This window comes from Labrus bergylta, chromosome 2 (assembly GCF_963930695.1).
Source record: "Labrus bergylta chromosome 2, fLabBer1.1, whole genome shotgun sequence".
Lineage (NCBI taxonomy): Eukaryota > Metazoa > Chordata > Actinopteri > Labriformes > Labridae > Labrus > Labrus bergylta.
The window spans coordinates 21,243,558-21,263,845 of NC_089196.1; the positions used below are offsets into that span (position 1 = coordinate 21,243,558).

At 40.8% G+C, this 20,288-nt stretch overlaps 1 protein-coding gene across 5 annotated transcripts; it reads right to left on the reverse strand.

The window, feature by feature from the left end:
* On the reverse strand, window positions 1-11,333 carry LOC109997691 (uncharacterized). 5 transcript variants are annotated; one of them, XM_065948583.1, is made up of 12 exons: window positions 11,171-11,333; window positions 8,284-8,802; window positions 4,679-4,726; window positions 3,780-3,824; window positions 2,902-3,237; window positions 2,565-2,597; window positions 2,309-2,374; window positions 1,904-2,014; window positions 1,574-1,678; window positions 1,254-1,370; window positions 1,045-1,135; window positions 1-946 (listed from the first exon to the last, which is right to left on the reverse strand). In XM_065948583.1, the coding sequence occupies exons 1-11, from the start codon at window positions 11,213-11,215 to the stop codon at window positions 1,079-1,081; spliced, it is 1,482 nt and encodes a 493-aa protein (XP_065804655.1). In that variant the 5' UTR covers window positions 11,216-11,333; the 3' UTR covers window positions 1-946; window positions 1,045-1,078. The 5 variants fall into 5 exon arrangements, with proteins under 5 accessions (XP_065804655.1, XP_065804644.1, XP_065804664.1 ...); XM_065948572.1 differs by having other exon boundaries at window positions 2,309-2,377; window positions 11,171-11,331; XM_065948592.1 differs by lacking the exon at window positions 2,902-3,237 and having other exon boundaries at window positions 11,171-11,330.
* Window positions 11,334-20,288: the final 8,955 nt, after the last annotated feature.

The following is a 20,288-nucleotide window of genomic DNA, read 5'->3' on the forward strand; positions in this document are numbered from 1 at the left end:
TCATGATGAGTTACAGCTTTATTTCAAAGGTGGATCAAGTCAGTCTATCAACAGCCCTGTTCAACAGTGATACTCCTAACCAGGTCAAACAACATTTCCCTTTCAGGGCACAGACTTTGAATAAGTAACTGTAGCACATCATATGGTCTATACAAAACAGTTTAAAAAAGGAGAAAGTGAGACAATAATAACGGGAAAAAAAACAAGCCCTCAGCTCGTCCCCTCCAACTCTGTCATTCCCCAGGACTGATGGCCATGAAATTGTAAACTCTAAAGCTCCAGGATGCGTTTTAACATCTCATTAAACTTAGAAAGAATCGGCACTTATTGAGGCAGTGAGGAGAACTGGAGGACAGAGTGGAGGACAGAAATGAAGACAAGAGGAAAGATTGCAGTAGCGTCGCTGAGTGAAAAGGGCCCTGTGAGTGAAATCTTTGAGTTAAAAAAAAAAAAAAAAAGTGATCTTCCCGTTTTTATGAATGTAGGCTCAGGTATTAGCTATAGCCACAACTAGTTTTTTTTTACATGCAGTGAGTGTTTTCAGTGGAAGCAAAAGTTCTTGAGAGTTTGGACCTAATAAGAAATATCAGGCACTGCCGATTATCTTGATTTAGGAATCCAAATCACTCAAGCACGCCTGCGTCCACTGCCGATGCAAGTTCACTGTGCGTGCTTTTGGGGTTGAAATACAGAAAAATGAGTTGTTCGTTTTCATTTCCTCACACCAATGACAACCGTCTGTTCAGCTGCCTTTTTAGCATTTGGACATCTGGTTTGGTGTTTTGACAGGAACAAGGGCCGGAAAGGCACTTCATAGTGTGGATGTCCCTTCAATTTCCTGGCAGTTCTGTCGTAAGCCCTACAAAAAAAAAAAGGAAAAAGAAAAAAAAGTCGGCTGGCTGACTCCCTGTTAAGCTTTGAGTCATTCGGATGACCAAACGGGAATCTGAAAGAGACAAAGAAGCAGTAAGGGGCCTGCTCAGTGTTCAAGCTTTACATTTATAAAAGATTCAATCTTTAAAGGATGGATTTTGAGAAACTTACAAAGACAAAAAAGTTCCTCCAAGCTGATGTGTATTTAGCCCTCGATGGAGACCTCTGGAACAATGTGTCCATTCAGTGATGCCTCAATCTCCTGAGCAGAAAACAGGACAAACTGTATTATAAATTGGGATATTTGTACATGTGATCTTCCTAAAGGAAAAAGTTTCTGTTTTGAACTTTTTCCTTTGCCCTAAATTTAGTCCCCTTACCGTTGAGCCGATCTGCGTGGACTCAACAGCGAGCTGCAGCTGACAAGGCATCTCACAGATTTCTTTCTTAAACTCTTCTGTCATCACGCTGAGACACATCTGAGCAGCTGGGGCGTCCTACAAAGGAAAGGTGGAGAGAGAGAGGGTCACGTTAACCCAAAAAAAACTTTTTGGATTGGAGAATGAATGAAAACAGTAAGACAAGATAACACATAATTAGTATTCTGTCTACAAATTAACAAGCACTATACAAATCAAAACACAGTACAGCTATAGTAAGCCAGACAATAAAATGTTCTAGATAGTTGACAGTGACTCACAATGATAATTTCCTCCTCTGGGGCAGCAACAGGCTCAGGCTCCACGGGCTCAGGCGCAACAGGTGTCACTTCTAAAGTTTCTGATTGAGTGACTTCAATGATTTCCTAAAAAATAAAAAGCAGAGAGGCTCCTGTTCAGAAAACTGATCACATCAGGCTTCAAAGTATTTCCTTTATTGCATAAACTAACCTTTACACTAAATCATCTTTAGACACATTGGATCAGAGAAGCAATACGAGGGAAATATTTTGAACTTCAAAGATTTTTTTTTGCATCTTAATTTTAACATTTCTGTGTCTAATGATTAATTCCTTCTGTGCATTTCTCACCGGCTCGACAGCAGCAGACTCAGCGATGGCAACCTCCACTGCTGAGGCTGATTCTGTGACAACAAAGTCGTCAGCCAGACTCTCTGGGATTTCCTGTGTGGCGGGAGGAGCCTGGAGAACAAGAGGAACATAAGATGAGAGAGATTTCAGGTTTTATGCAAAACACGCCACATGACATAAGACAAAAGGGAATAGTTAGCAACACCCCAAGAGGAAAATTCCACTGAAGCCTCTGAGCTCCAGCATTCATTAGTGCACATCACAAATGTAAGAGCCAGATGGTGTATTTTAAGTCAAATTGAATATGGATAGAAATAGCTGGCGACCTTATATCATGATTCAGTTTACAGATCATTTTAATGGAATAACCCATTGATGTCTGATGCATCAAGGTTAGCTTTTTACCTCTACGACTTCAGTTACGGGGGCTTCAGCCTCTTCTACCGGAGCCTCGGGGAGGGTGACTGGCACCTGCTGACATGACAGAAATCACCTCGTTATTATTAGCTCAACTATGAAGACAATTTCTATATTATGACTAGGTATACAAAAGTTGAATTTCCAACACAAAGCTGCTAAATGTAATGAAAAGTAAAAACTGTTATCATTTCTTTCAACCTTAATATGCATTTCTTAATGAGTGAAAGTAACTTCTTCTCACCTCTGGGATTTCCACAGCTGGTGCGGGATCAACCTGATTTAAAAAAAAAAGATAAGTTACCCACCTAGGCTGTCAGTATTTAAAAATAATGTAGTTCTCTTATGTTTGATATAAAAAAAAACTACAGCAACACTCTTGAATGAAAATGAACTGCTGGAGAACTTTCAAAACAACCAACAATAACTCTTCATGCCACACAAACAACAAGACGCTCACATGATCAAAGTGTAAAAGACAATAAAGAGTCGAAAGCACACTTTGTAAAGCTTTCTGTTCTTATAGTGAAGCGTTCAAGAGAGAAGAAAAAAGGTTTTATTTTTTTAAATCACTGTGGCACCTCTGTTATCGTTTCAGGCTCAACAGGGACCTCTGGTGCCGCTTCTTCTTCAGCCAGAACTTCTATTTCTTCAGCGTCATCCTCAGGAGGAGGTGCAAGACAGACTGCCACCTCTACAACCTCAGGAATCACCTCGATGACCTCCGCTACTGTTTCTGTGACCTCATCTGCAATAGGCTCAGCAGGTGCTTCCTCCACTGGTGCTTCTTTCTCTTCTGTCTCTACTACGGTGATCTCTTCTGTGATGGCCACTTCCACCTCGGCCTCAATGACTGCAACCTCCTCTGCCAAGGCCTCGGCCACCACTTCAGTCTCTGTCTCGCAGACAATAAGAGTCTGCACATGCAAACCAACACGGCACACGTTAAAAACACATGCAACATGCAACAAGGGGACAAATGAAAGCCTGGCAGATATATTTTCTAAACCTGGTTTTAAACTTCAAGAAGTTCAGATTCCTGATTTCTGGCCAATGACATGTTTTTTTTACCAAAATGACTGCAAAGATTCTTATTCTGAAACAACTTAACTGAAATTGGTTGAAAGTAAAAATGCAATCTAATCTTAAATCCAAAAGACTGTGTCCTCAGCCATGTTCTGCTCCATGTACTGAAAACATTACTTTCGTTAATATTTCTGATGTGCCCAGGCATTTTTTCCCCCATTATACTGTAAAGTCAAATCTGCCAAGATCAGAAAACATACATTTGCATATTGATATATCATGCTGGGCCAACATCAGCCATTCAATATATCTGACAGGTAGGCAAGAATTTGTCAACATGATTTGATGTTCAAAAACAGGCTGGGTGGACTCTAGGATGTAAAATGAGATTTATAATGTAAGGCCATGCTGTGATTTGAGAAAACATTCTTACCTGTTCGGTCTCTGTGACTATGATCGGCGTCTCCTCTGTCAGAACCTGAAGAATTAGAAGAAATAAAAACACTTCAACAAACTGTATAACTGATGGACAGGTGAAAAGACGATAATTTAAGATCTTTTGATTTTCTGGAACCCTAATAACTTAAAGTAATCATACGATTATCTGAAAGCGCTACAAGCTGTAACTTTAGATTGTTTTGAATCATCTATTGAAAACCATTTAAGGTTACGACAATGACTGGATTTATGAGCCGTTTCGACATCCAGGAAATTTAACCGTAACTGCCGCCTTAGCTTCTGTCCCGTCTTGTTTTTCCTGGAAACATTTTGAGAAGGTGAGAGAGTTGTGATGTGAGACCTGTGTTATGTAAGAGAAAGGTGTGAAGCTTAACAGAAACACTTTTCTATGGAGTGGATTGTCTGTCCAGTTACTGCTGCTAGAAATGTATAAACCTGGGTGGAAACTCTAGAGTTACGAACACCAGAGTAAGTCATAAAGCATGAAACAGTTCATGCTTTATATAACTACATGGTAAGCTTGAATGGACACCAAACAATTGTACAACCGATTGCATTAGCGGGTAATGTCACTACAACAAAGATTTGTGTAAAATTAAGTTATTTTAATCAACACTGTTTTGTTTACTTTGCTGAACACTTTTAAAGTTGTCTTTGTAAGGAAACGGCTTCAAAATCAGAGCCGGTTTAACTTGAAATGTCTTCACGTTGAGTTCTACTCTTCTCAAGCTGACACCTGTGAAACAATTTGCCCCTGGCATCTACCACAACTAATTACAGCCCAGAGGAGATTTTTGTTAATAGGACAGAAAAGGGGCCAATTGTGAGTGTGTGTGAATATAAATGCAGGTTTGTTTGTTTTTGTTTATTTACCTCTGTCACTGCAGGGGCCTCTACGGAAACCTCAGCTGGGGGTGTGATCTGTAAAGGACACAAGAGAAAATTGTTAGGATCCATATAGTGACAGAATTCCACAATTAAAAAACAAAAGCTGTGCATGTTTTAACATCAAACATGAGGTGGCAGAGTACTTCTCATTAATGAGGCAGCATGGGATAACGAACTCTTAAAGACCACATTGAAAAATCTTTCTACACTTGATACATTTTATATGGCAAGTAGGTCAAGAAAATTTCTATTTATGGCAGAAGTTACCCAGATTTAAGATTTCCTGGAACACTGGGCCTAAATGGCCACTGGAGGCACCAAATGTGCATCCGAGTGTGTTGAGCCAAAGTGGCATCTCAGGGAGCAGCACATAAATATTGGAAACATCACAGTCTGACAGTGAATTATTTAGAATGTCCTATACTAGACTGTCTTAATGTAGGACAAAGCTTCTACTGCTAGCTAAGAATGGTGTATCAACCAAAGTCTATAAGAGTACAAAAGGCTCACAGAGCTCAGTGCAAATGCTCTAGTTTACACTCCATTTACTTGACCTGCTCCACCTCTTTCTATATACACTTTACATCTAGGAGGTAAAGAAACCTGTCCTCTGGGAATGCAACTACTTTTGAACAAAAGCCAAGCGAGCAGAAATGCATGTATGGTTGAGAAGGGTAAATATATACTCCTGCTATAGCTTTAGGGGGAGGCCGGGTATAAGGGAGAGAAAGGAGGAGGGATGGAAAGAGGGAGGGGTATACTATAGCTTCCTTTGCTTAACAAGGAATGACACACACCCGCACACGTTTACCAAGTACATTTAGTATACACTCCCCCCTCCTGTGGGTCCCAGCACCAGAACACTGTGTACAAAACTGATCTATGCACAGATCCAGCTTCAACAGTCTAACTTAGGAAGAAATTAATCACAAACTTAAGCAGATCTAGAAACAGCACATTTCTACACTGGCCTTATAGTGTTTTTTTCTACAACAATATAAGTGCGGAGCAGTTGCTATTAAATAATATTTGCTCTCCAGTCACTGTTAGCATGCTTAGAGTGGCTTTTTTATTGTTAGCAGGCTTAGACAACTGTACCCCAAGTCAGGCCTTCACAAAAAGTTTGTCATGGACTTTTAAAAAGGTTGTGGCAGCTGTCTGTAAGCTTCCAAAAAAACCAACCGAATACCAAAGGCTTAACTACACAAATGAATACAGATACACACAGACCAGGCACATGTGCGCCCCATGTCCAAACATAGAACTCAATACCCCACCTTCTGTTTAATTCCCAGTACTCCCAGCAAAGACCCAGTGATGGGTAAACGAGCGCACGTGCTCAGAAGAGTTAGATGCAATAGGACAGGAGGAGGGAGGAGAAGGGAGGCTAGAAGAGGGGGGGGGGGGAGGGAGCACAGAAAGGAAATGAACAAGTTATGGAGGGGGGAAGTGAGGAAGGGTGAAAAGGGAGAGTGATTTTACAAGGGAAAGATGGATGAGGGAGTGAAGGGTGGGGGTTGGAGCTGGGGGCAGCTGGAGCATAGACCAAGCAAGCTGGTACAAAATGTTCAGCCTGAGTGGCAGACACACCCCCCCCGCCACAGAAACATGAAGCACATTTAGGAAATTTGGGTGGTGGGTTTGTTCACACTCACCTGAGTCTCAGTGGTGACGCCAAGAAGCGGCGGAACCGCCTCTTTATCGCCCCAAAGCCAGCTGAACACAAGCCCCATTTGTACGTGCTCTGATTCTTCTGATCAACTTACAAGTAACTGACAGAGGGACATCCGACTCTCGTCTGACATGTGGTGGAACCTTTCTATAGCAAGTTATCTATTTTCTGGAAGTCTTAATTGAGAAAAGTAAACTTTGTTTCTACTGCATGTGTTTGCAGCTATGTCCAGTGCTGACTAAATGGCAGATTTGCAAAAGGACATCTGTGTTTGTAAGCGTCTGAGCTGAATCTGGCACATCTGCAAGCAGTGAAGGAGCAGAAGAAGCAAGGCAAGAAGGGAAATGAAAGGTGGTGTGGGGAATGAGAGAGGGAGGGAGAGAGGGAAGAAGGGAGGGAGCGAAGGTGGGAGTAATGGACAATAGGAGGGAAGGGGGGTGGATACTGCCACTGCTCCACAACCATACAATTCTAGGCACTTCATCCCTGAGAGAAACGTGGTGAGGTCCCATTTAGCCCCCAGTCATAGAGCATAACTCCTAAAGGTTACGATAAATCAAGTACGCAACTGGAGGAGATTACTTAAGGTAAAAGGTTTTAGGTAAAAGAGGAGGCACTAGGCACTAGGTGAACAGTTAGCCCAAATGTCCACACCACTGATTTAACCTCCCATCTTCTCTTACACCAGTCCTGGGCAGCATGCAACATATCATACATGTGACCAACATACATGTGTACCATATGTGGTCATCACTCAGTGACTGGGGAGCAAAGACCACAAATGCTGGTGTGTGCACACAGATGCATGTTACATGTATGTGAGCAGCCTGTGTGCGGGTTTGCACATGGCCTGCAGGCTACTGCATGGAACAGAACATTATGTTCCCAAATAATGTACATGATGGCTGCATGAATCCATGTGATGAAGACCATGTGCTAGCATTTTTAACTTGCAAACAGTAATATAGATTTTACAATTAATAACATAATATTGTATGAGCTATCCCCATTTGGTAAACAGCTCAGCATAAATGAAAGAGAGTACTTGTGTAGTTATTATGTAATTTCAAGTTACAATGAAATTGCAAAAAAGTCATGCATTTGGGACGGTACGATATTTTAACCCATTCTTCAATTGACTAAATTCAAAACAACCCTATAACAGTATCAAAAAACAAACTGATAAACATCAGCATTATCATTTCAGCTAATCTATTCTAGCAGAAAAACATTTAAAATCACAAAAATGCATCACAACATGCATTGGTTTGCTCAGACCCCCAAATATATAGACTACAATCTCTCTCCTACTTTCCCACTTTTTGCAAAATGGAACACGTTGTTCCCTCTGCCTTCCACCGCCAACTACGTACCCCTCCCCCATGAGGAACCAACTACAGCACACATACCATTTCACCACACATCTTATCTGGGCATCCTGTAAGAGTCACTCTTACAGACATACAATTTAAGGAATTAGCAACTCAAAAAGGCCTGTTCCCAGCAAAATTAAAGCCAATTTGTCAATCATTCAATTTACATATTACAATGGAAAAAGTAACCCCGCCTGCAAGTGCATTGATTTTAAGGAGGCTACATGGTAAGCCTGTGTAGCACATCTAACCAGGAATGAACCAAGTTAATGATTTGTCTCAAAAGGTAAAAGGCCAAAACTGCACCAAAACTGGAAGAACCAGGCAAGTACACTTTCAGAATCTCTCCATAAACAGTGTTCAACACCTGAACATAAGCATTCTGATCTCACAGGGTGTTTTGTTTCCAGGTCCTCATTGATTGGCTTATTTGTTGGAGGACTCCACTCAGAGGCCATTTGAGATTTTACTGAAAAATACAACACTTCAATGTAACCAATAAGTCTTCAGCATCCACCGCTGTTATAAAAGAAAACACTTCTTACCTCAGGGACAGGTTCTGTTTCAGGAATGATGGGTTCAGCCTCTGGTACTACTTCAGCTTCAACTATAGAGGACTCTTCTGGTGCTGGCGCAGTCTCAATTTCTGATGTCTCAACAACTGGTGCTTCTTCTGTGACCGGTGCAGGAACTTCAACCTCGACTTCTGTAGTAGTCTGTTCCACCACAGCAGACTCGGGCTCTGGTACCTTTACCTCGACTGGGACGGGCTCAACAACAGGTTCTATCACAACTGGTTCTTCTTTTGGTGTTTCAACAACGGGGACAGCAACAGGAACAGGCTCTGGGATCTTCACTGGAGCTGGAGCTGGTGCTGGAGCTGGAGCTGGAGCTGGTGCTGGAGCTGGTGCTGGAGCTGGTGCCGCTTTCTTTTGGACTGGTGCTGGAGCTGGTGCCGCTTTCTTTGGGACTGATGCAGGGGGAGCACTCACTGCAATAGCCGGGCTTGCTTTGGCTGGCGGGTCTGCTGCATGCTGCTCCTCGAGGGCTCTCCTCTGGGCCTGCTGCAAGAGGACAAAGACAAAAAATTATTAGAGATTATGAAATCTGCCTTGATGGGACTGTAGGAGCCACACGCTTTCTTCATACTGCAGTTATGACTGCTGCCAATAAGTTATTTTATGTAATACAATTAAAGGACTATATCGTAAGATTAAGTTTTTAGTGGAAAAATAGTAAAGACTTTTTGAGTTTTGTTGCTTTAGGTACTATAGAGTCCCTTATGTTGTTATTTCAGTCTGTGGTTCATTCCAGCACCTTTCTGTCTGCAGGAATACCAGGAATGCCACCACAGCCAGATGCAATGTGTTTTTTTCCCAACTCTGGACAAAACACCCTCAGGCTTTTGATAGAGGTTTTAGAGTGTAGACTGCTGGAGGGAGGGGCTGGATAACTGGGAGTGGTTCCAGCAAAAAAAAAGCTAGTTAGATAAAGGGAGCCAATTAGTTGAATAAGAATGGTCCTGACGGGTCTGGTGAAGCGGGAACGGAAACCGTACGAGTCAGCAGCACCACTGGACAGCCCGAGGGCCAGACGGTGGACCTAATCACATTATAATCAGGTTATAATCAGGTTACAATCACTCCCTGAAATGCTTTTGTTAGGCTGGCAGCAGTAAGCATTCACAGCACTGTAAGCCAACAAGGCATGTGCTGGTGTGTGACTGGATATGTCAATGTCCATCAACAGAGTTGCCGTCAAAACAACCCCTCTCGTCGCCAACAAATACCTTGTCAACTAAAAATTTAATTTGTTCCATTAATAGAAGCCAATTGTGTTCTTAGTGATGAGCGATTCAAGTCTGCGGGTGCTTGTTTTGCCATAAAAAAGCACCCTACTTGATGTCTTTAAAGGTCTAGCAGATGCTGCCCTATAGCTCTGATATCTTTCAAGTAATTGGTGATAACAGCCAGCTGTAAGTAACCCTTATCTGTCCATGGCAGACAGAGAGACACAATCTGGTAAAGTCCTTCCAGTCCAGCCACTACCATATAAAGTGGGTTGGTGCCGAGAGTCAGGGAGTATTAACTCACTGAGTCTCAAAAAGAGAGATGAAGTGGCTGAGAAGGAATGAAAACAAATATCTAAAAGCATACCTAAAAAGTTCAAGGAGTGTGCTTCAAGAGAGCTTTGAAATTAGATTAACAAAGCGTGGTTGGTAACAATAAATTAATATGACTGAATAGTTACTAGAGCGCAGTGTTTGGTGATGCAGTGACCTTTGCTCTCTGAGAAAAGGTATTTTGTGTGTAACTCTCACTCAGGATAGACCCCTCCTCTCACTGACACGCCCACTGCTCGTGTTTGGGCACTGAATGTTCAGAAGTAAAGTTTCTACCAGTTCCCTAAAAGTAGGGGGATGGGGCAGGAATCGCACATCATCATGGTAGTGGGCTGCGACTCAAGCAAATTAAATTATGCAATATGTGATGAGAGTCTACGAGGTATTTTTTGTGTTTAATGACAATAAAGCATATGATGCTAAATTCAAATCTGCATCGCATCATCGTCCCATTTTCTCAGGAGCGACAGCAAAACGCACGAGGTCCAATAAGTTTGTTTCTCGTATATTTGAGTACAGCCAGAAGCACGGGGATTGCTTACTACTGAAATCGATTACGAGTCTCTATTTCGTTGCATCTTTTTTTTTGTTATCGTTGTTTTGTTTTGTTTTTGGCACAGTTTTGTTTCTGAGAGATGTTGTTGCTTTTACGCACGGAGCTTTGTGCGCTCCTCGGATTTCAGTGCGTAAAAGCAAAAGCGAGTGTGTGACTTCTGTTTTTTGTTTCATTTGTGTTGTTTTGAAAGAAATTCTTGGAACAAATTTTCTTCTGATATGTTTTGTTTTTTTTGTAACCAAACTAGTAGTGTCTTAAATAATAAGATTTGTAACAAGGGTAGGTGTAATAAGCAAAAGCTTCAGCCTACGCCTTTTCGGTCAAAATGTTTTTGTTTTTTCTTGTGACCGAAATAAATGATTACTACTACTACTATTTAGAATGAATGACTTTAACTTAATTTTATTAACGCAATTTATTCAAACAATTCAAAGAAAACGTTTTTCGTTCAAATTCTCAAGTTACATTTGTGAATTCATTTCCATTTAAGCTGTCGTTAAGACGCTGAACATAACATAGCAGTTGTGCACCAATAGCAGGGAATTTTAGTAGTGTTACTCTGTTGTTGTGAGAGTGGATAGGAAAAAGGGTTTTTTGATTTTCTTATTAAATAGATGCATTGATATTAAAAACACTTCTCAAAAACTCTCCACATGGTATATTTTTGGACAAAATTTCGAGAGAAAATAATGTCTAAATTCACTGAAATCCGCGTGTTTTGGTGAAGATGAAATGTGCGCCCGTCTCCACTTACCACCCTCCTCATGCGGCGCTTGTTCTTCTTCCTCTTGCTGGGCATTTTGGTGGTGTGCTGAAGAAAACGAGACAAACCAAAGAGAAGGAAAGAGCAAAGAGGCCGAGTGAACAAAGTGGATCTTTATAGAGCCCCTGGTCTCTCTGTTACCTTTGAACCGAACCTATGGGAGGACTGGGATGGAAGATGGGGGGCGTGGAGAGACGCACAGAGAGACACGCATGCAGGCGTCTCCCCCCACCTAAATCACATGCACGTGCGCAATACCTTCAGTGAGATGGTTGTGTCAGAGTTCGGCTACCTATTGGCTGGATGGTGGGGGATGTTATGTAACCCCTCTATCCCCCCATGGACTCGCACAGTGACACACCCCCTTATTCTGGATCGGTTTGGAATATTTTTTTGACTCCAGCACATGGCGACGACACCACGTGCACCCTAGCAGTTTGTTATATATTTTCTTGTCCTGTTTCTGTTTTGATCTTGTTTTAGGATATTTTCATTTTTTTTTTCTAACATACAAGTCATAAAACAACCTGTTATTTCATAAACATATTTTTTTTCTTGAGATAAAACCTACAAAAGGAATTCAAAACAATGTGTGCCTTCATGTCATCTCTTTTGAATTCGTTAAAATGACGGAGCCAGAGAATAGTTTTCATTGTGCATGGCTCATAAGGAGAAAGAAAGCTTGTAAATGTGTTTACGCACACCGCCCCCTTGCACTGCATCAGTTGTGAGCTCCCATTGTCTCCAACTCATGTAATTAAGTCAATAAATGTGCGCTTTTCTTTGACATTTGTTCCTCTAATCGTACTCAAGCATTGGCATTTCATTAACATGCTTCTACACTTCACATTAAGAGGAAGTTTTGAATTCAGTTTTCATTGTATTGAAGGATGTGTAGTAATTGTTGTTAAATGCAAACCGAGCGTGCAACTGGATTCACTACAGCATGGTGTGAATGACGCACGATGCAGGGTGTGCATGAATTACAGCACATTGACATGCCACCTGCACCTACATATTGAACTGGTGAGCTTATCGTTGCAGCTGCAGAAACTAAATGACTGTCCCTGTGATGTTTTCAAAAGTCACTGTTACTATTAGCCTTTGTCAAGAGACCAAAAAACTATCAGAGTATTAATTTATAACTGTAAAGTAAGAGCTCAAGATAAATGTAGAGATCTTTCAAAGTTGATCATTAGAAAATGAATAAATAATAATTATAATAAAAAAAAGTAAATAAACATTTCAGGTGCGTTTTATGCCATGAGTTGCTTTACACAAGTCCACTGATGTTACAAAACATGTACGCTGGAGCAGTTTTCACCTAAATGAAATCAGCCTATCCCTTTAAAAGCCCATTAAAGTGCATTATTCATACTCTGCTCTTTGCTATCATCAGCCTGTAAATGCACTCTCTGAGTCTGATGCTAATACAGCTGCACCACATGCATCCAGTAATCATTAGAAAGGTTAGCATGCATAGTTAGCATGCTAACTGGAATTCATTTATTAGTTTTGAGATGTGGCAAAGTTTCAGATTGTGGTCTATTCTTAACTTGAATCATTTCATATGTAATATTTTCTTCCTGTGTGTTTTTCTTCCATTCTGTCTGTTTTTATTTGTTTACATTTGTTTCCACAATTTCTGTGAACAAAACTTGTATTTTGGTCAGTCATTGTTCCTTTATTGTTTGTTAATTTAACTATAAACCCTTTTCTACTCTACCTCTATACCACTTAGCGTTGCTTTGATGTTGTTGTTTTTTTAGCCCATGTGTCGTGTGCAGGTGCGATGGATCACGTACAAACCAATTGGGTGTCGGAATGGTATATGTTTACTTCTCATCCAACCACAATCAAATTCACTCTATCCGGATGGCGCGATTTATCCGTCTATAGATTCATCTGCATAGGTTGTTTTTTTTGTGTGTGTTTTTTTGAACGATGACAAGCCGGAATGAAAACAAGCCGAAATGAAACAGGAGTAACGAGGCTATTTTTAAAATGTAAGGAGTAGAAAGTAGGCTGCAGATAATTGTGTGAAAATGTAAGAAGTAGAAGTAAAAAGTCGGCTGAAAAATAATTACTCCTGTAAAGTATAGATACCCAAAATTTCTACTAGTAACTAGTAACGAAGTATTTGTACTTAGTTACTTGACACCTCTGATCGCTGTCACTCAGCGTCAGACACCACATATTTTAAATGTCTCTGTCTGCTTGATTTACTGTTTGAATTTTGCAGTCATTTGCAGATTTTGCATAGCACATGTTACAACTGCTGCAGGGACATAATTCCATGCAGAAGTCACAACCTCAGGAACAACCGCTTCCAAGCTTTGATCAGTCAGTGTTCAGTGGTTGTTAAACACTAATCTGGTTACCCACTGTTCTATTCAAACTTGCTCAGATTGTTGTCACATTTGATTTGGTTAGAGTACAGCACAGTAGATTTTTTTTTTTTTTTATCTTCAATGATATGCATTAAAGCGTCTAACCAAAAGTGTAAGATCAGTCAAGTGCAGAGAAATCTGCAACCATATTGGGGATGTAAACATAAAATAGACAGATATATGAACATGCTAAAATGCTATGGTAAACACAGTATGAACAGTGTAAACATTTGCAGTAGGTCCAGTGGGTAAAACCTGTTTACATGACTTTAGAAGGTTTGGCAATCAGTATTCATCACTCATGTGAGGATGTGTTTTACAGAGTAGATGAATTTACGGTAGAACAATGACAACAAGTCAATTCAATCACACAGGATTTTATAAAACAACACAGCTATTTAGAATTAGCTTTAACGGTGAGATCATTTTAATTCAAACACTTGAATCAGTCCAGTTTCCCTCCTCCAGGTTATTATCAGTGGACAAAGAACATAAAGTGTATGAGAGAAGTACTCGTCAGATTATTGTTTCACATTGTGTGCAGTCTCGCAGCCTCACCCCTTCACCACCCCACCCCACCCATCTATGTGGCTCACCACAGTGTGGAATTTCTCGGATGGCTATCACCCTTCTGATTTAGTTGATTGGGTCAATGTAAAGATGGTTTTGATACGCAAGTAAGTTAACCGAACTTTTTGCAAATAATTACTCCAACTATTCAGTAAAAAATAAATTAAAAGTGCTCTTTATTGTTATGGAAATTACTATATTAGTAATTAGTTACTATAGAAACTTGTTCTTTGTAGCAAATCCTGCAAACATGGTAAACACAACCTAAAACCTTTTTGAGAGGGTTGAGCCAATAAACCATTAACCAAACAAGTAACCAAACAACCGCCTCCCTCCCTTTGTGTTTGACCAGTTTATAAATGAGTTAAAATCACGAGAAAATGTCCTTCACCCAAAACGCTGCCATTTTTTTCCGTTAAGAATGACAAAAGGAAAGCACAATACTGGTGTTGTTTGTTTTGAAATGTTCAGGTCCAACATCAAAACCTGGTCCGTCATCAATCTACGTGTGTCACATAAGAATGTTCTGCTGCTGAGCAGTGTCAGTTTGGCAGGTTTGTCAGGTCATACAGCTGGAGGGTTAAAGCCGGGGTATACAATTTGGGAGAAAACCGTGAAAGTAAACAAGTTTTGACAAGTTCTTCTCTTCAGAAAATAGAGACTTTTTGGATAAACTGTAAACTGTTTTATTTAAAGCTAGAATTCTCCTAATTTGTTCTGGTCGAGGTTTCAATCCCACCTCAGGTCTGTTTAACAGACACCTGGCTGACCACACTACATACGTGGAGAAGAAACAGCCAGACTCCCTGCTCAGCATTCTGGGGGATTTTAACACAGCAAACCTCACCTACTAACTTGCTAACATACAGATAGCATATAAAGTGTTCCACCAGAGACACTTAACACGCTGGACCACTGCTACACAGCTTTAAAAGGTTCATATCCCTCTGTTCCCCATGCAGCTTTTGGACTCTCTGATCACCGTTTAGGTCATCTAATGCAGACCTACAAGAAATTAAAATCACCTAAGCCTTAGTGATGATGGTTAAAGTTAAAGGCCTGCTTTGTCTGCACTGTTTGGAGTGGTTTTGAACTCACTGACACTGTGACATCATGCATAAACTTTTGTGAGGACGTGTGTGCAGACCAGGACCTTCTGCACATATAACAACAACATACCAGAGTCTACACCACATCTCTGGCAGCTGTGTCACACCAAAGAGGAGGCCTACAGGAGTGGGGACCTGCTGTACAAGCCGACCAGAATCAAGCTGACAGAAGTGATCAGGGTAGCTAAGAGGAGCTACAATGAGAAGCTCAAACAAAGCTTTTCTGCCCATCAACCATTCCAACAGTTTGGAGAGGCCTGCAGGACTTACAGGAAACCCCCACGCAGATAACAAACAACGGACTGGTTGAAAACCTGATTCTGAACAGTTTCTACAGCAGGTTTTCGCACCAATCGCCAACCTCATCCCAGTCCACACTGCTCAGCCACTCCAACTTTGATCTACATGCTGAGGTATCTGCATGTTGAAAACAGTTGCTTAATGCCCCCCTGTTGATTTGGGAAAGTGAAAAATGCTCATTTGAAATTCGTGCAAAAAACATTATTCTTGGGGACCTAAACACAGCGAACCTCACCACGAAGTGCAAACCCGAACACTTTGACTGCATTGCATTTTATTTTTTTTTTAAGCTACTGCCACAGACCTTGACGAACTCACTGACACGCATACTACAGCTTTTGTAAGGATGTGTGTGCAGACCAGGACTTTCTGCACACACAACAACAACATACTAGTTTTCACCACATCTCTGGCAGCTGGAGGCTAAGGAGTGGGGACTGGGACCTGTACAAGCAGACCAGACAAAGGAGATCAGGGCAGCTATGAGGAGTGACAATGAGACGCTCAAACTAAGATTTTCAGCCGACCACCCTCCAAAAGTTTGGAGGGGCCTGCAGGAGTAACTTCAGGAAACTACCATCCCCCCACCCTGCAAGTTACAATAGACAGGTTGAAGACCTGAACAGTTTCTACTGCAAGTTTTCCACACCACCCAGCCCCTCCAACTGTGATCTACACGCTGAGGTGTCTGCAAGTTGAAAACTGTTGCTTGACACAGCCTGATGATTTGTGAGAGTGAAAAATGCAAATTCGAAAAATCCTGCAAATGTTTATCATTAGCAACAGAGACGTTTTATTTAAACGGCAGGAAAATGAGGAGGAGAACTCTCCTTTTAAAACAGTGGAAACGTTTGCTTTAAAGGTTTGTTAATTGTGTGTTCTTTCAGTATCCAGGCAGAATAGTATTACGGCCTCTGCAGGCTGGTTATGGAAAGAATGGAATGTTGGTCGTCAACCAACACCCCTCTCAGGTCAGCTCCTTAGTTACCACCCCCTGCCTAACAATGCACACACACGCACGCGCAGACATGCACACATGTAGAGTATAGTAAACAAACTTTACCTGAAGAGGAGTGGCATTTATGAAATTATCTATCTCAAACAGTTTGAATAACTAGACTTAGTAAGCAGAGTGTGTTCGTAGTATTTAACTAATCTTTTGACAGTGTCTGTGTTCTGTGTGCACTAATTTCACTTCCTATTGTTTTCATCTCTAATATTTTTGTTTTTTTCATAGTTAACTGTGTGGGATTTCTATGTTTCAGATGTTCTTTTTCAGATGAGATCCGACGTACTGTCCAAAGCAGTGCCTGAGGCCAGGTAAATAATATCAGCAAGTAAATAAGCAAACTCCTCAAAAACATAGATTAAAAAGTAGTCCGCTTCAACAAAAAGAAGACTTTAAAAGTCACTTCTTTGAGATACGACTATGTGCAGACAAAAAATTTCAGTAACACTTGAAAGCGACTTTATTTCATAAAGACCAAAAAACAGCAGCTGGACTTTTCCAAAGACCCTCAGTGGCCCTAATGCCCACCCAGCCTAACGTAGACCGAACATTATGTTAATGCACAGTCTACAAATTGAACTCATTGAATCACATTAATAGAAATGCACACATTTTTACAAAGCCTGCACATGCATGATCATTATCCAGTGTTTTGCACATTTCTTTCTATAGTTTCAACACCATATAACTTTCATTTCTTTTACACATGACAGTGTTGACCTTTTTTATGTTCTTGACTTGTGAAGTGCTTTAATTTTTTGATTCTCTAAACATGCCTATTGTATCCATCATTATGCGCAAAAGTCCCTGTAAATCGTACCCCTGTTCCAAAGAAAGATGATACCCCCTTGACCTCTCTCCCTCTCTCATAACCAACCCCCTTCCTTTCCAGTGACCTCTTGCCCTCTTGAATTCCTCAAACAGGGGCCCACACTCAAGACTTGTTGCACATACATGGTGTATGAGCCCGAAAGTGCCACTATTTTTGTTTTGACGTGAGAGAAAATATCACATCAGACTATGGTGCCATCATGATGTCATCTTAATGTTAAGTCTGAATGTTGTCACTGATTCCAGTTCAATTCTTAATTTCACATAAAAAAAACCAAGAAGGATTTTAATTGAAGGTTATCAGCAATAGCACAGACAAGAAGGGTGAGGACAGGTTATACCATGAACTTGGAAGGTTGGAATCCTTTTTTAAAGAATTGAATAGAACAAAGTCCCCCCCCCAGCCACACACACACACACACACACACACACACACACACACACACACACACACACACACACACACACACACACACACTGGGCTGAATAGTTGAGTCAAACTGTCAAGTGACGAATTTAGAACGGCTCCACAAGCCAGCCAATCCCCATGACAACCAGCCAACCGTTTCTATTTTTTCTTCTTTGAAATTCTACTCACCTGTTGTTATCATTTACAGAAGACTGTACGGCTCCTGCATGGAACTTTTGGTTTGTTTTGATTATGGTGCCCCCCTTTAACAAAAAATAGCATCTTGTCTATTTTCACTAGTGTTTTATTAACCAAAAGAATCATGCAGCTTTGGTCATCAACCAACCTAAGAAGAAACTTATGGAAACTAGGTCATATGCTAACTAATGACTTCGAGACCACAGTTTTTATAACTGTTTGTCAACCCCTGGCCAAACTCTCCATTCCATTGCAATCCTCTCATCCAAATCTAGTAATTTCTCTCTCTCTTGGAAACCAACCAAATACTGAGTACGTGTTACTAAAAGGCAGAAACCAGTGGCCTCAATCCATGATTTATACATTACTTTTTCTTTGTGTTTGTAGACCATATATTAAAGTTCACATGAAACCTAAATAGTTGTTAAAGTTTATATATTTATCCTACATGTTACTGAATTCATACAACAGTATTTGGCCTGAGGTTTTGTAGGTGTTGATTGCAATATTTTGGTTTTTGATTTCAAGAAAAGTTGTTGACTCATGCAGCTCCATTGAAACGTGATCTCCCTCCCCTATCACAAGTGACCTACAAGCCAGTTGTCACCCCTTTTGTTTACCTTTTAATCTTCCCACATTTAGTCTCATTGGCTTCTGTTCATGCCAATCAATAGCTGCAATAAAATAAAATCTTGATTTAAAATAAAATCGTAAATATGCACAATCAAATAACATTCATGAAAATGTGTAAAAAACAGTAAAGATATTCTGCTAAGCAAAGCTGTTGAGATGATACTGCCTTTTGTAAATCAACAAAGGGTTACAAATAGACAGATGGTGCTAAATCTATATAAGCATATATCAGTGTAAGTCATTTGTCTATAGGACACATTTCTGTTGTTTTGATACTGAGCGAAGATACACACTTACAAACCGCACATGCATGGACAGCTCAGAGTGTTCATAAATAGCCACAGCCAAACTGGTGATGGTGATGAAGTCCAGACAAAGACAACAGTGTGGGTGCAAACTCATTGTGAACGTCATCAGACAGTGTTGTGCCAGGAACTTCTCCAGTCCAGTGTGTATTCATATACGATAGAAGAGTGTGGAGGAAGACCAACTACAGAGGAGAGAAGGAAGGCGTAAGGAGAGAGATTGGCCCATCCTGCAACAATAGCAGTAACTGTCCAGAGTTATCATTCAACAGAGAGCAGACTAACACAAACACAGGCTTACAAACATTCCTTACATAGTGCATATACCTCCAGCAGCTCTGTTGCTCGGACACTCTTTTATATAAGACTGACACGCTCACATGCACAGGCATAAAAACATCCCCTCCATTCCTTTTATTATTATCCATGCGTCTCTCTGCCTCTGCAGCCCTCAGGGGGATTTCTCCCTCTGAGTGTAATCTATTCTTGTGTGCTGCTTGTCTTTACCAGACCAGAAGTATTCAAAGTCAGAGACACCAAAGCACTCTGATAATCTGCTACCTTTTTGCAATACAGCAAATGAATGTGAAAAGACTTTAAGATAAATGACCTTTATGATGTGTTTGTTTCCAGCCCTGCAGCTTTGCTCATTTGACCATAGAGCAGGATTTCTGAAACACTGATAGACAGACTTCTCTGGAGCTTGAAGTGGACACACTGACCTCGTAAACTGCCCACATGTGTGTCATTATCTGCACACAGGCTCTTGCACAGGCCATGCGTCACTCAAGCACACAGAACAATGTTTTGAATTGTGGTCTGACAATAACAAGTCCACTAAACGATACAGACAGAAACAAAATCCATTGTATGGACAGGACATCAACATAGGGCAAGCACTGTTACCATAGAATAAAAAGTCCTTGAACGAAGTGGTTCAAAGGGCTTTTGGAGGAAACCTCGAAGTAAGAAAATATTGAAAATATGAACACTTTCAAACTTCATTCTGCCTGTAAGAGTTAGTTCAACTATACTGTGTACACAAGTGTGAATGAACCGAAACAGATCCAACATCATACAAATCTGTTCACCTGTGTGGATATGTTTGGAGGGGAAGGAAAACCTTTCTTATATTGTATGTGCTAAGAAGAATACCCCCCATCCTTTCACTTTTGTTTATTTATAGACAAGGGGAGTGCTTGATATGCAAACGGCCCTGTCCACAGCTACCAAAACAAAGAACATAAGGAGCTTGGATTACAACACAAACAGAGGGAGGGTGACTTCATTCTTTACTTAGGAAGCCATAATTCCTCCAATATATCCCTACATGGCCATTAGTTGTTTGCTGCTAA

Coding starts and splice junctions, on each gene's coding strand:
- LOC109997691 (XM_065948572.1), bottom strand. CDS start 11,215: ATGCCCAGCAAGAGGAAGAAGAACAAGCGCCGCATGAGGAGGGTG. Junction 3,238..3,779: donor TAGTCACAGAGACCGAACAG/GTAAGAATGTTT, acceptor TTGCATGTGCAG/ACTCTTATTGTCTGCGAGAC. Junction 2,015..2,308: donor CCGTAACTGAAGTCGTAGAG/GTAAAAAGCTAA, acceptor CTTGTTCTCCAG/GCTCCTCCCGCCACACAGGA.